This window comes from Prionailurus viverrinus, chromosome B3, assembly GCF_022837055.1.
Source record: "Prionailurus viverrinus isolate Anna chromosome B3, UM_Priviv_1.0, whole genome shotgun sequence".
Classification (NCBI taxonomy): Eukaryota; Metazoa; Chordata; class Mammalia; order Carnivora; family Felidae; genus Prionailurus; species Prionailurus viverrinus.
The window spans coordinates 129170406-129188990 of NC_062566.1; the positions used below are offsets into that span (position 1 = coordinate 129170406).

An 18585-nucleotide genomic window follows, 5' to 3' on the forward strand; every position below is an offset into this window, starting at 1 on the left:
AATTTACAGATCATTGAAAATTATTCTATGAAATCAAAACCAGTACGTTCAGCCAGAAGTATATTATTCAAATAACCTTAAAACTAGCACTTTAGCTCGAACATATTAAAATGTTATGTTGGCTGGCAATTTTCTCTTTTGTCTGGTTGCTTTTATGTCAAGCTATTTATAGTTTTTGATCCTACCATGAAATCATCCCATGTTTGGGCAGCCTGTTCTTGAAATTACTGAGACATGATGACAAATCAGTGTTAAAATTTTACCATAGGACCAAGCAGGCAAGAAGACGAACTTGAGAAGCAGCCTTGGCTAAAAAGATAGTTCCTAGGAGTAATTGGCAAACCCGACGAGAACAATTATGAAAGCTGTGCATTGTGGGTGGGCAGAAAGCAATCGCAGTTACGGTTGCCTAGCAACCGACAGGCATTGCGGGATGGTTGGGGATAAGCAGAAATGTTGGTGCTGCCACTCTGGGGGGAAATGAGACAAGTGCTTAACTATAAAACCACCGTGACTTTTTGAGGAAACATAAGACATTGTACCCTGCTCTGATTTTCGGCATTGCCGTGCAGTACTTCTCTAACGTCTGTTCCTTTGGATCTGGAACAGTCTTTTTTCTTCCTTTGATTATTTTTTTTTTCCAGTGAGAATCAAATTGGGTCACACACAAAAAAATCTCTGCAGATGTCATTGGGTCGACTTGGTTCCCTGGCACTGTGGCTCCAAGATATTGGGGTTAGTTGCTATGCCTCATGTCCTTTATTAAAAATAATGGTATCAGTATGAAAGCCTGTGGCTGACTTCCTTTGCACGTTAATGATGATTTGAGGTCATATCCCCACCCTTAACTTTCTTGGATTATGGTACAAGTAGACCAAAGACAGAGCATGCCCCTTTTCATGCTAACGGAAGCATGTCTGATGGAGCATTATCCCTGAGGAGGAAAAAGTGTGAGACACCCCCCCCCCCCCACCCCTGACCTAGGACCTTTAGATCCAGGTACAAGGGCACTGCTAGTCACGAAGTATCCCTGTGGCTTGAGAGGAGGACATTCTATCTGGGCGTCCTTCACCGGGTTCTAGCCCCCGAAGGAAACCCATTATAAGTAATACCAGATACTTGTTTGGTGCTTACTATAAGCCGACCAAGTGGTTTTTGTTTTAGTTTTGTTCTTGTTTTAGATTGTTAAGTTAGTTTCAGGTGTACAACAGTTCAAGTTTAGACCTTGTGCTGTGTTCACCAAGTACTTTTTTATTCTAACTCCTCTAATCCTCTCAATTAGCTAGATAATAGTAACGTTCCCGTTTTAGAGATGTGAAAACTAAAGCCTGAAGAGTTTGAATAACATGTCTGAAGTGTCCCAGTTGGTAAGGTGGTAGAATAGGATTCAAACCCAGATAGTCTAGCGGGACAATTTCTTGTCTGTGTCCGAGGCACTGCACTAGGCTTTGGTTATGGATAGCGAGCCAGGCATGATCCCTGCCCACAAGGAACTCGTATTCTGGTTCGTGTAGTTCTGTTGTCCTTCTGCTTTGGGATCAGCGCTGCTGGCTAAGATGGTGGGGAGAACACACAGCTTAGAAACTGACTGCAGCCCCCTTTTCTTTAAGTACCTGCCAAGCCTTCCCTCTTCCCTGCTGACATCTTTTAGTGCTGTTGTACCAGGTCTTGCCCTGACTTCTCTTACCCTGCCCTTCAGAATGCTGGACCTTCCTACCCATTGCTTTGCCACAGCTTTCCCAACCTGTAAAGGTTTTAGTTTCTGCCATAGCAATCATTTGTGGCCCTTGCTGAGTGAGTGCAGAGAACTGTGGGCTGGCAGTGAGTGCCTGGTTGCTTTTTCTCAGCCTCTGTGTGTCCTGCCTCTTAGTTCATTGACCAAGTGCTCACTGAGCCTTCATTTTGTGCCAGGCTTTGGTGGCGGATAGCAGCTAAAGCTTCAGTGCTTTTTGAAAACACTCCTTCAAACTGGCCATCCAATTCCCATTTACTGGTCAACCTCCAGGCAGCTGACAGATGTCTTGAGTACCTAATCCTCTAACTTCTCATCTAATCTGTTTATACCAAACTCAGCCATGTTGCATAGTCGTTAATGCCACCCACAGCGTCTGCCTTTGGGATGTTTCTGTTCCTGTTACGATTCACTGTGTGTATGTGTATGTATGTGTGTAAACAACATTTATTTTTTCACACTTATGGAGGGTAGAAGTTTGAAATCAGGGTGTCAGGATTGGTTTCTCCTGACTTACAGGTTGTAGATGGCTGTCTGCTAAATCTGTGTGTATGTGGTCTCCACTGTTTCTGTGTCATGTCTTTAAGTTTTTATTCAAATTCCAGTGAACATACAGTGTAATGTTAGTTTCAGGTGTACCATATAGTGATTCAACACTTCCATAGAACACCTAGTGCTCATCACAAGTGCACTCCCCAGCGAATGGATGGAGCTAGTGAATTTTCTAAACTGGGTTTTATCTCATTTGGGGAATGTTGTGAAGATGATGGAAAATAGATGTGGAGGTTACTTATGACAGTATATTATCGGACTGTATGTAATGCACTTATTCGAAGTGAAACCAGTCAGAGAAAGACCAATACCATATGATTTCACTCACATACAGGGTGTAAGAAACAAAACAAACAAATGGGGAAAAAAAGAGGCAGGAGCACCTGAGTGGCTAAGTCTGTTAGGCAGCCAACTCTTGGATTCGGCTCAGGTCATGATGTCACAGTTACTGAGACTGAGCCCCATGTCAGGCTCTGGGCTGGCAGCATGGAGCCTGCTTGGGATTCTCTCTTCCTCTCCTGCCTCACCCCCACTTGTGCATGCACGCTCTCAAAATAAACTTAAACCAAGAAACAATTTTTTTTTTCCTTTAAAAGAAACTGGTTCTTAACTGTAGAGAGCAAACTGATGGTTACCAGAGGAGAGGTGGGTGGGGGGATGGGTGAAACCATTGACCTCTTTTACTCCTCTTTTTTGCCATTTGCAAATACGTATTCAGTACTTCTTCCTGATGACTGTGCTGGGCCTGTGAGCCTGTAGGTGTCCCTCAGCTTGGTATGTCAGTAGCTAGATCTGCTGAGGTACTGAGAGCTTCATCAGTCCCTAGTGAGAGACAGGTAGGTGTTGTGTGTGTGCGTGCAAGGGTTCCTGGGAATTTCTTACACTGTAGCAGTTAAATGCATCCAGGGTGTTACTAATAAGGTGCGGTGTCTTTCAGAGGAAAGAGATCTCTCCTGCATTAAATAACTAGATGAAGCTTCAGAAAGGGGTACTTGAGGTAGAAGAAATCCTGTTCTTGAGTCCTGAGACCAGATGTGCTGGGGGAGGTAGAGATCATCTGGGCTGGCATGAAGCCTTGGGTGGGAAGGACGAGAGAGAAGCCTGATGGTGGATGGGGCCAGGCTTGTGGATCTTGTGTGACAGGCAGAGGACTTCAGACTTTGCGGATAAGGATCACTGAATGTTTTTGAACAAGGGTGAGACAACCCACACTGTTAATGACAATATTACTGGTAAAGCCTGTCGTTCAAGGCTTTATGATTGACACACTGTTCTCATCATAATGTTGTCGTGTGCTCTGGGATCTAAATGGAGCAGATCTTATCCTAGCTATTTTATGGAAGTAGAAACAGGTACGAAAGTTGAGGCTGCTCATCTAGTAAATGGTTGAACCAGAAGTTGAACCCAGATCTTTAGTTTCTTCTAAGTCATGCTCTTTCTGGAATTAGTTTATGGGATGGGTTAAAGGCAATAAAGCATAGAGACAGAAAAATCTGAGCAATTGATGCGGAGTTCCAAACATGGTAAAGATGCCAGTGGAAAAGAAAAACTGAGGGGTCTTCACCCAGAGACCTAATTACAGAAGCCTCTGAAAGACTCGGATCAGGTTGAGAGAGCAGGAGAAATTGGGTTGCCTGCAGGGTTGTGAGCATAGCTTTCTAGAAGAGAGAGATCCCATCAAGCTTTGTGGGGCTGGTCACTGACCCCAAGGAGGCTGCTCCTTAGGCCATCTCAGAAGGTGCTAGTACAAACCATCCATCTGCTCAGCAGCACCACTACTTTGTGCTGTTCTCTGGGAGACTCTGAAAAGGATGAGAAGGGTTCCCAGCAGGCCGCACTGCTGTGGGACCCGGGCAAACAAAGGCAAGGACCTGCCTACACAGACTTTGTTGGGACGTGAGGGAGAGACTGCTCTTCAGAAAGCTTTTGAAGGCCTCTAGGGTAATTGAACAAAAAGTGACTGTAAAGTGGACTTGTAGTGTTACCTGCCTATAACAGTCTGCTGTCTGCAACCACTGTTGCTTCAGCCCTCTGGGCTGTTTCCCTATGAGTAAAACCAGAGATAGGACTAAACCAGGGATTTTCACACCATGTTCCTTGGAGCCCTAAGGATTCTGGAAACCCCTTTCAGAGCTCACTACCACAGAGGGTAGAGGGAGGGGAATGCAGGTAATTCCGGGTGCACCTAGAGACATTTGCCTTTTGTCTGCATTAAATGTGTCCTTTGGACAAAGGACTCTCCAGATTTTTCTTTTTTTAAAGATTGAAAAGCCATTATAATAATCTCCTGGGCCCAGTCTCCTATTTTACAGTTCTTCTTAATTATGAATAGTTTATAAACTTTACCTTTGTGTTTTCACAATTTACTAAGGACTTTCACCTAGATCACTTCATTCATTCCTCATTATTAACCAGGGAAGTGAACAAACAGCGTTAAACCCATATCACAGATGAAAAGGTGGCATCCAAACGACATAACCCCAAGGGGGTAACTGGATAAAACCAGAACTCAAATCTTACGAATCCGTTGCTCTTTTCAATTCTTTGTATTGGCTTTCCACCATAGGAGATGGACCAAAATAATGGAACATGTCTGTAGAAAATGAAATAGTAAGCAGTTTTTGGTTATCATAGTGGTTACTGTGATAAACACACATTGAAACTCTTTGATAGGATGTTCCGAATACCAATTTTGACCTAGATTTGCAAAGCAACTTTTGATTCTTTTTGACAGTATTTTTTGTCCTTTTGGATTCTGGATACTGATGTGATGACTTGTAAAGCCCATGTAATTCCATTTGTGGGATCAAGGGTAGACGGATCCTTTTAAAGACCAAGTTGACAGCTGAGCTGAGCTTTGCAGTGGAATGAAAGCTAGCCTTCTGAATTCAGCATGGATGTGGAAGCATTTGCTTGAGGACGTAATATGCCTGTGTGAGGAACAAAACGAGGTTGCAAATAATTTCTCAACGTACTTGGTGACTTGTCAGAACTGTGACTTTTAAGCCCACACCCAAGTATCAGGTCTCCTTTGGTGTCCTGCTCTTGCTTATCTGTGGGAAAACATGGGTCATAATCACTTTTCATTTGTCTTTTCCTTGGGCGTTTCTTTGTTAATGCCCTGTATCTATATGACAACATATCAACCCCCAAGACAGTTGACCTTTTGTGTCCCACTTGGTACTTAATCTCACAAGATTGGTGGACATGTGCAGAATTGGTTTAATTTTAACCACACCATTAAATTCCTGGTCACTCAGATGTACGTTAAAAATTGGGGAACAGGGGCACCCGGGTGGCTCAGTTGGTAAAGCGACTGACTTCGGCTTAGGTCATGATCTCGCAGTTTGTGAGTTCAAGCCCCGTGTCAGGCTCTGTGCTAATGGCTCAGAGCCTGGAACCTGCTTCAGATTCTGTGTCTCCCCCTCTTCTCTGCCCCCCGCCCCATGTTCATGCTCTGTGCGTCTCTGTCTCTCAATAAATAAACGTTAAAACAATTTTTTTTAATTGGGGAACATATCTATATCAAGGGGAACAAAATCCTCTTGATTTCTTTGACAGAATAAAATAGGAGCTTACTAGATTTCTGTCCTGGGACTGGGGCTAGGATTAAGAGATCAGTAAAGCAGTCCAGTGGAGAAACTTTAGACCTATCTGCAACTGAAATCTAGGATTTAGGAGTCCTGGATGGACCTGCCTTCTGGAGAATTCTATTGCTTAGTCACAACAGAGAGGATGACCAGTAAATTTAGCAAGGTATTGGTGATGGTAATAGCTAACATCTATTAAGCATCATTTATGTGCCAGAGACATTTTACACACCTCTGAATCCACACAGTACCTTCATGAGGCAAGTACATTACCATATTTTCCAGGGACAGAAATTAAAGATTGACACTTGGCACTAATTGTGATAGAAATGCATGCAAGCTCAGATTCCGCTCTTACCCACTACCCGATTCTGCCTTTGTGCTTAATTTTCAACAGACTTTTTTCTCTATTTTGTGATTTAGAAGTTTTAATTCTATGACCATAATGAATAAAATAGTCTTGATAATCTCTGTCTTCTAGGCCTTTGTATAGTCGTCTCTTTTCTTGAGTTAATTAGATGTTTCTTGCCTGTGTAACATCTGCAGGATTCAGTTGGGAGACATCTGTGGACTTCAGTAGCCACAGACAGCTTCTTGAAAGAGATGGGGTTTGTGGGGGAGGAAGGGGCTCAGCCACAGGAGTGGGTAGGGTGGTAGGCATCACGGACTAGGAAATGTTTTTGTAGACGTGGATGCAGTCATTAAGTTCAGTTAAGAGTAGGGGAGTCAGGAAAAGGCATAATAGGAAATAAGATTGAAAAACCTAAATTTGGTCTGACTGAGGAGGGCCCTAAATGCCAGGCCATATATTTATGCTTAAGTAAAAAGGACACATCGATACTTGGAGAGCTCCTGGAGGAAGGTGTAGAATGAGAAACCAGGGAGCAGGCAATCCATCTGGATCCAGACTCTAGGGTGAAAGGGGCAGGACTAAGATCACTGGACATAGAGGATGTTACAAGAGTGAAGTAGCTTGGTGACTTGCTGTACGTAGTTACTCTGGAGCAGAAAAGTCTGAAATGCATGAAATTTCTGAGCCTGACTGAATGAGACTATGGATAGAGGGGAATGCGGGAGAGGAGCTGGTCTGCAGAGGGGAAAGGGGTGCTGACGGGTTCTGTTTTTGGAGTGTTGGGTTCGGGGTGACGATGTGATCTCCCAGTAGAGAAATCCAGCTTACAGATGGAGATGTCAGTTTAATTTGATGAGAGGTCAAAGCTGATGAAGTCTGGAAGTCATACTTGTCAACATAATGGGTTGCAGTTGGTGAGCGGGGGAAGTCCCCAAGGAAGAGAAGACAATAGAACGAGCCAAGAGCAGAGCATGAATTTAGAGGGTTCGTGGTAGGACGGGCACCAAATAAAAAGCTGAAGAGTCAAGTGGAGAGAAAGCCAAGGAAGAGAGATGGAAAGGAGGTGGAGAAAACTATCCATCCTGCAGAGAAGTCTAAAGCAGTTTCTCAGTCATGGCCCTGTTGACTTTTGGGGCCAGATGACTTTTGTTACAGTGGTTGCTTTGTGCATGGTTGGATGTTACTCACTAGATGCTAGTAGCAGTCGACAGTTGTGACGACGGAAAATGGCTCCAGACCTTGCCAAATGTGCCCTTAGCAGCAAAACTGCTCGTAGGTGAGAACTGCCGGTCTAGAAGAAGAATAAGGAGTATGAAAAGACCACTGCATTTGGCAGTTAAAGAAACTGAGTGGAAGTCAGACTACAGAGACTTGAAGAGGGAGAAAGAGAAGAAAAGGAAACTAAGGATGAGGACAGTTCACCTAGTACATCAGAGAGGAGATAAAAAGCTGTGTTCTACCTACAGCAGACACTTGAGCTCCAAACTTGGCGATGGTTTTGTGTGGTAGAGTCAGCTCTCGTACCCTGTTCTCTTTTGATAGGTTGCCCTGGCTATTTGTTCTTAGGTAGGAACTCAACAGTCTCATCTTGCTCTAGGGAAGTAAAGCAATGGATTTTTATTGGGATTAAATTGAAATTACAAATAATTTAGTCCCTTGTCTCTTCATGTACGTAAATAGTTCATTGCTTTTGAGAATTAACAGACTATCTTTAAGTAGTTTAATGAAAAATTGAGCAGAAAGTACCCTTTATCATCTCCCTTTCCTCCATTGTTAACACAGTTGGATTGGTGTGAGACCTTTGTTACAGTTGATGAGCCACTATTGACACAACATTATTAACTAAATTCCAGAGTTGACATTAGGGTTCATTCTTGGTGCTGTACATTCTGTGGAGGTTAACAAAAGTGTGAGGAGAGGTATCCACCATTACATTATAGTGGGCTAGTCCACTGTCCAAAAATCCTCTGCACCTCACCTATTCATCTCTCCCTAACTACTTACTCTGTTGCCTCATGCTCTGGCAACTGCTGATCTTTTTACTCTGTATAGTTTCCCTTTTCTAGAATGCCATCTAATGCTGGAATCACACAGGATATAGCCTTTTCAGATTGCTTCCTTTCACTTAGCAATATGCATTTAAGGTTCCTTCATGACTTTGATAGCTAATTTCTTTTTAGTGCTGTATAAGAGTCCATTATCTGGATATGTATCACAACTTGCTGTCCATTCCTGCTGAAGGACATCTTGGTGGCTTCCAAGTTGTGGCAGTTAAGACTAAAGCTACTATAAACACCCATGTGCAGGTTTTGTGTGGACATAAGCTTTCAACTCCTTTAAGTAAATATTAAGGAGCAGGATTGCCGGGTTGTATGGTGCAACTATGTTTAATTGGAAGAAATGGCTAAACTGTCTTCCAAAATGGCTCTATCACTGTGCACAGTCACTGGCAGAAAATGATAGTTCTTGTTGCCAATATTTGTTGTCAGTGTGTTTTTTGATTTTAGGCCATTCTAACAGGTGTGTATTGGTATTTCCTTTTAGGTTGCAGTTTCCTAATGACAAATGATGTGGACCATCTTTTAAGCTTATTTGCCGTCTGTATATCTCTTAGCGAGGCATCTGTTCAGATCCTTTGCCAATTTTTAAATCAAGTTATTTCATCACACCCGGAATTCGCAATAATTTTTTTTTTATTGAAGTGTAGTTGAAATACAATATTTTCAGGTGGACAAACTCAGTGATTCACCAGTTATATACATTGCAAGATGCTTACCATCAGTGTAGTTACCATCTGTTACCAAAGTTATTAAATACTATTGATTATATTCCTTATGCTGTACTTTGCATCCCCATGACTTACTTATAACTAGAAGTTTGTACTCTTAATCTTCTCACCTATTTTACCCAGCCCTTGACACCCCTCCCCTCTAGCCCCTCTGAATCTAGTTTTCTTTCCTGAACTATATCCTGAAGTTCATTAAAATCTTTCCACTGGTAATAAGCTCTGAGTTGTTTTTGTAAAACTACCTTTATTTTTGCCCTCATCTTTGATAATTTACCTGGATTTAAAATGCTAAGTTGACCGTTATATTCTCCCACTTTCTTTTTCTTTGGCTTTGAATTCATTTGTTGCTGTTGAGAAATTACTATGGAATTACTATTCCTTTATGGGACATCTGTCTTTTGCCTTTGCCTACTTTAAGATTTTTCTTTATCTTTGGGGTTCTGTATTTTACTACAACAGATCAATAGATGGGGTTTTCTTTTTACATAGTCTCAGCAGCGTTTGTTGTACTTTAGTCTAAAAATCTGGTTTTTCAATACTTCTCCAAGATTACTCGGAGCGTAGCTTACCTTTTTTTACTTTTACAACTCTTACTAAATGCATGTTAAACCTTTCCAATCTTTAGCAATTTATTTTTCAGTGCTTTGCCTCTGGGTTGCTATCTACATAACATCTTTAAGATCTCTCTTCTAGTCCATTAATTTTGTTTGTAGCTGCAACTAGTGTGTTATTTTATGTATCAATTGAGTTTCTGATTTCAGTGGCTATGTTTTTCACTTTGGGACTTTGTAAAAATACAGTGTGCTTTGTGGTTTATAACTTAGAGTCAGGCTTTGTGGTTTATAACTTAGAGTTCACATTCATGCTTCATCACCTACTACCTGTGAATCCATGGGCAAATTATTTAACTTTGATTTTTCTCCTCAGTTAAATTAGGATAATATTATAGATATACTATAAGTATAGACATCTAATAGTTTAGAATGAGAATTAATAAATTAAAAGATAAAAAAACAGATGAAACAGTGGGTGGTACGTAGTATGTGCTGGGTATTAACTGCTGTTGTCACATTTGCATTTTTGTATCATTTTTTATTTTACTCAAATCATTTTAAATACGTTTAACTTTAAATTTCCATCTAACCGATTACCTGAAGCTCTTGGAAATCTAATACTATTTTCTATTGGCTTTTGCTCATGATAAATTGAGATTATTATTGTTGTGAAACTTGGGGTTTTAAGTGTCTCTTCATTGAGACTTTAAGAATCTTCTGTAGTCTGTCTCTGCCCATCTTTTCAAGAGCCCGGAACCAATGTTTTTTAGTATTTTGACATGGGGTAAGACACATTCCTGGCACTCCAGTATTTAGAGATCAGGTAGAAGTGACCAGAGAGATTAGATTGAAAGTAGAAAACCACAGTTTACCTTTGGAAACTCAGGGAAAAATGCTTCCTTTTTAAGGGAGGATGCTGGATAGGGTATGAAAGTTTCATGCTGCTAAGAGATCGAATAAGATGAGGTAAAAGAAATTTCCATTGGATTTGATAATGTGGAGGATTTCTGTGACTTTGAATGATTGCAGTATAGTAGTATGGGGAGAAGCTTTATGAATGGATATAATAGATTGAAGACTAAATGAAATTTTTTTTGTAATATAGCTAGTATAATAAGATGAGATATTTGAAGGCACAAAGATCATAAAGGAAGTAGAACTATCTTTATTTGTAGGTTGTAAATAAGGAGTTAAAAACCATCAAGAGCATCAAATAGCTAAAAATTAACAAAAGCTGTGGAAGACATCTACACTGAAAACTACATAAAACACTGTTGAAAGAATTTAGAGAGGCTTCTGGGAAGATGGCGGAGTAGGAGGACGCTGGGCTCACCGCGTCCTGCGGATCACTTAGATTCCACCTACACCTGCCTAAATAACCCAGAAAACCGCCAGAAGACTAGCAGAACGGAGTCTCCGGAGCCAAGAGCAGACGAGAGGCCCACGGAAGAGGGTGGGAAGGGCGGAGAGGTGGTGCGCGCTCCACGGAATGGGGGGAGGGAGCCGGGGCGGAGGGGCGGCCCACTGGCCAAGCAGAGCCCCCGAGTCTGGCTTGCAAAAGTGGAGGGGCCAGACAGAGTGTGTTCCGACAGCAAGCGGGACTTGACATCTGGAAGGTTATAAGCTAACAGCTCTGCTCGGAGAGCGAGAGCGGGAGGGCTGGAGGACAACGGGAGGGAGAGTTGTTGAGCCTCCGACGACAAAGCTCAGCTTGGCGGGGAACAAAGGCGCTCGCCAGCGCCATCTCCCTCGCCCATGCCCCAGCCAAAATCCCAAAGGGAACCGGTTCCCATCACGGAACTTGCTTGCACCGCTCAAACACCCAATGCTTTGCTTCTGCGGATCCATCCCTCTGGCGGGTCCGACTCCCTCCCGGTGCCACAGGGCCCCTCCCAAAGCGGATCTCCAAAGGAAAAGCGAGCTGAGCCTTCCCCTCCCGCCCCTGTGCACCTTGCCAATCCACCCCAGCTAATACGCCAGATCCCCAGCACCACAAGCCTGGCAGTGTGCAATTAGCCCAGAGGGGCCACGCCACCCCACAGTGAATCCCGCCCCTAGGAGAGGGGAAGAGAAGGCACACACCAGTCTGACTGTGGCCCCAGCGGTGGGCTGGGGGCAGACATCAGGTCTGACTGCGGCCCCGCCCACCAACGCAAGTTATTCAAGACAGCACAGGGGAAGTGCCCTGCAGTTCCACATCACTCCAGGGACTATCGAAAATGATGAAACGGAAGAATTCCCCTCAAAAAAACCTCCAGGAAATAACGACAGCTAACAAACTGATCAAAGATGATTTAAATAATATAACAGAAAGTGAATTTAGAATAATAGTCAAAATTAATCGCTGGGCTTGAAAACAGTATAAAGGACAGCAGAGAATCTATTGCTACAGAGATCAAGGGACTAAGGAACAGCCAGGAGGAGCTAAAAAATGCTATTAACGAGCTGCAAAATAAAATGGAGACGACTACAGCTCGGATTGAAGAGACAGAGGAGAGAATAGGTGAACTGGAAGATAAAATTATGGAAAAAGAAGCTGAGAAAAAGATAAAAAAAATCCAGGAGTATGAGGGGAAAATTAACTAAGTGATGCACTAAAGAGAAATAATCTATGCATAATTGGTATTCCAGAGGAGGAAGAGAGAGGGAAAGGTGCTGAAGGTATACTTGAAGAAATAATAGCTGAGAACTTCCCTGATCTGGGGAAGGAAAAAGGCATTGAAATCCAAGAGGCACACAGAACTCCCTTCAGACGTAACTTGAATCGATCTTCTGCATGACTTATCATAGTGAAACTGGCAAAATACAAGGATAAAGAGAAAATTCTGAAAGCAGCAAGGGATAAACGTGCCCTAATATAAAGGGAGACCTATAAGACTCGTGACTGATCTCTCTACTGAAACTTGGCAGGCCAGAAAGGAATGGCAGGAAATCTTCAATGTGATGAACAGAAAAAATATGCAGCTGAGAATCCTTTATCCAGCAAGTCTGTCATTTAGAATAGAAGGAGAGATAAAGGTCTTCCCAAACAAACAAAAACTGAAGGAATTCGTCACCACTAAACCAGCCCTACAAGAGATCCTAAGGGGGATCCTATGAGACAAAGTACCAGAGACATTGCTACAAGCATGAAACCTACAGACACCACAATGACTCTAAACCCATATCTTTCTGTAATAACACTGAGTGTAAATGGACTAAATGTGCCAACCAAAAGACATAGGGTATCAGAATGGATAAAACAAGACCCATCTATTTGCTGTCTACAAGAGACTCATTTTAGACCTGAGGACACCTTCAGATTGAAAGTGAGGGGATGGAGAACTATTTATCATGCTACTGGAAGTCAAAAGAGAGCTGGAGTAGCCATACTTAAATCAGACAAACTAGACTTTAAAGGCTGTAACAAGAGATAAAGAAGGGCATTATATAATAATTACAGGATCTATCCATCTAGAACTAACAATTACAAATGTCTATGTGCCGAATGCAGGAGCCCCCAAATATATAAAACAATTACTCACAAACATAAGCAATCTTATTGACAAGAATGTGGTAATTGCAGGGGACTTTAATACCCAACTTACAACAATGGATAGATAATATAGACACATGGTCAATAAAGAAACAAGGGCCCTGAATGATACATTGGATCAGATGGACTTGACAGATATAGTTAGAACTCTGCATGCCAAAGCAACAGAATATACTTTCTTCTCAAGTGCACATGGAACATTCTCCAAGATAGATCACATACTGGGTCACAAAACAGCCGTTCATAAGTATACAAAAATTGAGATCATACCATGCATACTTTCGGACCACAATGCTATGAAACTTGAAATCAACCACAGGGAAAAAGTCTGGAAACCTCCAAAAGCATGGAGGTTAAAGAACACCCTACTAAAGAATGAATGGGTCAACCAGGCAATTAGAGAAGAAATTAAAAAATATATGGAAACAAACAAAAATGAAAATACAACAATCCAAATGCTTTGGGATGCAGCGAAGGCAGTCCTGAGAGGAAAATACATTGCAATCCAGGCCTATCTCCAGAAACAAGAAAAATCCCAAATACAAAATCTAACAGCACACCTAAAGGAAATAGAAGCAGAGCAGCAAAGACACCCTAAACCCAGCAGAAGAAGAGAAATAATAAAGATCAGAGCAGAAATAAACAATATAAAATCTAAAAAAACTGTAGAGCAGATCAATGAAACCAAGAGTTGGTTTTTTGAAAAAATAAACAAAATTGATAAACCTCTAGCCAGGCTTCTCAAAAAGAAAAGGGAGATGACCCAAATAGATAAAATCATGAATGAAAATGGAATTATTACAACCAATCCCTCAGAGATGCAAGCAGTTATCAGGGAATACTATGAAAAATTATATGCCAACAAACTGGACAATCTGGAAGAAATGGACAAATTCCTAAACACCCACACACTTCCAAAACTCAATCAGGAGGAAATAGAAAGCTTGAACAGACCCATAACCAGCGAAGAAATTGAATCAGTTACCAAAAATCTCCCAACAAATAAGAGTCCAGGACCAGATGGCTTCCCTGGGGAATTCCACCAGACATTTAAAGCAGAGATAAAACCTATCCTTCTCAAGCTATTCCAAAAAATAGAAAGGGAAGGAAAACTTCCAGACTCATTCTATGAAGCCAGTATTACTTTGATTCCTAAACAAATTTTTACTGAGACAGAGACTCAGTAAAAAGAACTACAGGCCAATATCCCTGATGAATATGGATGCAAAAATTCTCAATAAGATACTAGCAAATCGAATTCAACAGCTTATAAAAAGAATTATTCACCATGATCAAGTGGGAATCATTCCTGGGATGCAGGGCTGGTTCAACATTCACAAATCAATCAACGTGATATATCACATTAATAAAAGAATAGATAAGAACCATATGATCCTGTCAATCGATGCAGAAAAGGCCTTTGACAAAATTCAGCACCCTTTCTTAATAAAAGCCCTCGAGAAAGTCGAGATAGAAGGAACATACTTAAACATCATAAAAGCCATCTATGAAAAGCCCACAGCTAATATCATCCTCAATGGGGAAAAACTGAGAGCTTTCCCCCTGAGATCAGGAACACGACAGGGATGCCCACTCTCACCATTGTTGTTTAACATAGTGTTGGAAGTGCTAACATCAGCCATCAGAGAACAAAAGGAAATCAAAGGCATCAAAATTGGCAAAGATGAAGTCAAGCTTTCCCTTTTTGCAGATGACATGATAATATACATGGAGAACCCAATAGACTCCACCAAAAGTCTGCTAGAACTGATACATGAATTCAGCACAGTCACAGGATACAAAATCAATGTACAGAAATCAGTTGCTTTCTTATACATGAATAATGAAGGAACAGAAAGACAAATAAAGAAACTGATCCCATTCACAATTGCACCAAGAAGCATAAAATACCTAGGAATAAACCTAACCAAAGATGTAAAAGATCTGTATGCTGAAAACTATAGAAAGCTTATGAAGGAAATTGAAGAAGATATAAAGAAAAGGAAAAACATTCTGTGCTCATGGGTTGGAAGAATAAATATTGTGAAAATGTCAATACTGCTCAAAGCTATCTACACATTCAATGCAATCCCAATCAAAATTGCACCAGCATTCTTCTTGAAGCTAGAACAAACAATCCTAAAATTCATATGGAACCACAAAAGGCCCTGAATAGCCAAAGTAATTTTGAAGAAGACCAAAGCAGGAGGCATCACAATCCCAGACTTTAGCCTCTACTACAAAGCTATAATCATCAAGACAGCATGGTATTGGCACAAAAACAGACACATAGACCAATGGAATAGAATAGAAACCCCAGAACTAGACCCACAAGTATGGCCAACTCATCTTTGACAAAGCAGGAAAGAATATCCAATGGAAACAAAACAGTCTCTTTAACAAATGGTGCTGGGAGAACTGGACAGCAACATACAGAAGAATGAAACTAGACCACTTTCTTACACCATTCACAAAAATAAACTCAAAATGGATAAAGGACCTGAATGTGAGACAGGAAACCATCAAAACCCTAGAGGAGAAAGCAGGAAAAGACCTCTCTGATCTCAGCCGTAGCAATTTCTTACTTGACACATCCCCAAAGGCAAGGGAATTAAAAGCAAAAATGAACTATTGGGACCTCATGAAGATAAAAAGCTTCTGCACAGCAAAGGAAGCAATCAACAAAACTAAAAGGCAACCAATGGAATGGGAAAAGATATTTGCAAATGACATATCAGACAAAGGGCTAGTATCCAAAATCTATAAAGAGCTCACCAAACTCCACACCCGAAAAACAAATAACCCAGTGAAGAAATGGGCAGAAAACATGAAGAGACACTTCTCTAAAGAAGACATCCAGATGGCCAACAGGCACATGAAAAGATGTTCAGCGTCGCTCCTCATCAGGGAAATACAAATCAAAACCACACTCAGATTGCACCTCACGCCAGAGTGGCCAAAATGAACAAATCAGGAGACTATAGATGCTGGAGAGGATGTGGAGACACGGGAACCCTCTTGCACCGTTGGTGGGAATGCAAACTGGTGCAGCCACTCTGGAAAATACTGTGGAGGTTCCTCAAAAAATTAAAAATAGACCTACCCTATGACCCAGCAATAGCACTGCTAGGAATTTACCCAAGGGATACAGGAGTACTGATGCAGAGGGGCACTTGTACCCCAATGTTTATAGCAGCACTCTCAACAATAGCCAAATTGTGGAAAAAGCCTAAATGTCCATCAACTGATGAATGGATAAAGAAATTGTGGTTTATATACACAATGGAGTACTACATGGCAATGAGAAAGAATGAAATATGGCCCTTTGTAGCAACGTGGATGGAACTGGAGAGTGTGATGCTAAGTGAAATAAGCCATGCAGAGAAAGACAGATACGTATGTTTTCACTTTTATGTGGATCCTGAGAAACTTAACAGAAACCCATGGGGGAGGGGAAGGGGAAAAAAAATGAGGTTAGAGTGGGAGAGAGCCAAAGCATAAGAGACTTTTAAAAACTGAGAACAAACTGAGGGTTGATGGGGGGTGGGAGGGAGGGGAGGGTGGGTGATGGGCATTGAAGAGGGCATCTTTTGGGATGAGCACTGGGTGTTGTATGGAAACCAATTTGACAATAAATTTCATATATTAAAAAAAAACTTTCAAAAATAAATAAATAAATAAATAAACAAACAAATAAATAAATAAGAATTTAAATGTATGGAGATATAACCTGTTCATGGATTAAAAGAGTCAATATTGACATCAGTTGCTCCCAGCTTCTTTGATAGATTTCATTACAATCCTGATCAAAATCCCAGCAGAGTTTTTGTAAAAAATCAACAAGCTGATTCTAAAATTTCAATATGCAAGGTGTTTAGAAGTGGCAGAAGAATTTTGGAGAAGAACAAGCTGATACAAAATTTACATGTATATTGGGGCAACTGGGTGGTTCAGTCAGTTAAGCGTCCAACTTCGGCTCAGGTCATGATCTCACGGTTTGTGGGTTGAAGCCTCACATCGGGCTCTATGCTCACAGCTCAGAACCTGGAGCCTGCTTCAGATTCTGTGTCTCCCTCTCTTTCCTCTCCTCCCCTGCTTGCACTCTGTCTGTCTGTGTCTCTCTCTCTCAAAAATAAACACTAAAAAGAAAAAAAACTTACACATATATACAAAGGATCTAAAATAGCCAGGATGGTTTTAAAGAAGCATACTTACAGTACCTGATTTGAAGATGTGGCATAAAATGGGAATAAGACTGGTATTAATATAAGACTAGATATTCTTATCAATGGAATAGACTCCAGAAATAGATGTAATCAGAGACTTTTGATAAAGGCACCTGGAGGAAGGTTGTTGTTTTCAGTAAATGGTGGCAAGGCATTTGGATATTGATGCAGAATAATCAAGCCATGGCCTAACTTAGGCCATAAACAGATTAATTACAGATAGATGATAGACCTAAGTAAGAAAGCTAAAACTATGCTGTGAAAAGTGAAGGATATTCTCATGCCATTGTAGTAGGCAAAGATTTAGTAGTTGGCACAAAAAATGCACTTGGCCGTTAAAAAATTGATGGGCTTTTGGACTTCAAAAATATTTTAGAAATTGATTTCATCAGAAGACACCCTTTGAGGATGGATGAGGTTTTCTACACAAGACCTCATCCTCAGAAGATGTAAAGGAAAAAATTCCAACTTGGATAACTCCTCCTCAAAAAGGGAAAAAAAGCAAGCAAGATTTTCTGAAATATAAAGAATTTTCATAAGTAACTTTAACCAACTGGGAGAACATTTGCATCATAGTTACAATACATGAAAAGCCCTAGGAGGCAAAGTAATGGCTCCTCAAAGATGCCCTAATTCCCCGACCCTGTGAAGGTAGCAGATGGAATTAAGTTTGCTAATCAACTGACCTTCTCATGTGGGAGGTGACCTGAAAGGGCTCAGTGTAATCACAGAGGCGCCCCAATGCAGAAGAGGGAGAAGTCCAGAGTGAAGGCAGTATGACCGCTGACCTTGTTGGCCTTTGAGGGTGGAGGAATTGGAGACACAGAGAATGTAGGTGGCCTCTAAGAACTGGAAAAAACAAGGAAATGAATTCTTCCCTAGAGCCTCTGGAAGAAATACAACCCTGCCAGTGCCCTGATTTTAGTCCAGCACGTCCCATTTCAGACTTGTAATCTCCACAAGTATAAGATAGTAAATTTGTGCTGTTTTTCGGTCACTAAATTTATGGCAGGGCAGCTATAGGAAACTAATGCATACCTGTGTACTAATAAAAAAGACAAGTAACATAATTTTAAAATGGTCACTTCATAGAATTAAACCTAGATGTCCAATAAATATGGTTAAAAATACTGACCACCACCAGTAATCCGAAATCAGATTGAAATCAGATCTATTTTGCCTATTATTTAGCAAAAATTTTCATAGATACCCATCCAGTGTTCTCAAGGATCTAAGAAAAGAGTGTCTTCTACATT

The 18585-nt window shown here is 41.1% G+C and overlaps 1 protein-coding gene across 8 annotated transcripts in view; it reads left to right on the forward strand.

The window, feature by feature from the left end:
- The window catches only part of TDP1 (tyrosyl-DNA phosphodiesterase 1), a 92989-nt gene that overhangs the window by 47561 nt on the left and 26843 nt on the right, over window positions 1-18585 (forward strand). The window contains exon 14 of one of the 8 annotated variants that reach the window (XM_047863083.1): window positions 8771-9156. The exons of the other annotated variants lie outside the window; for them this stretch is intronic. Coding sequence (XP_047719039.1) covers window positions 8771-8795 — 25 coding nt within the window. The 3' untranslated portion in view covers window positions 8796-9156. Of the gene's footprint in view, window positions 1-8770; window positions 9157-18585 lie in introns of those variants that run through there. 8 annotated transcript variants of the gene reach the window in all.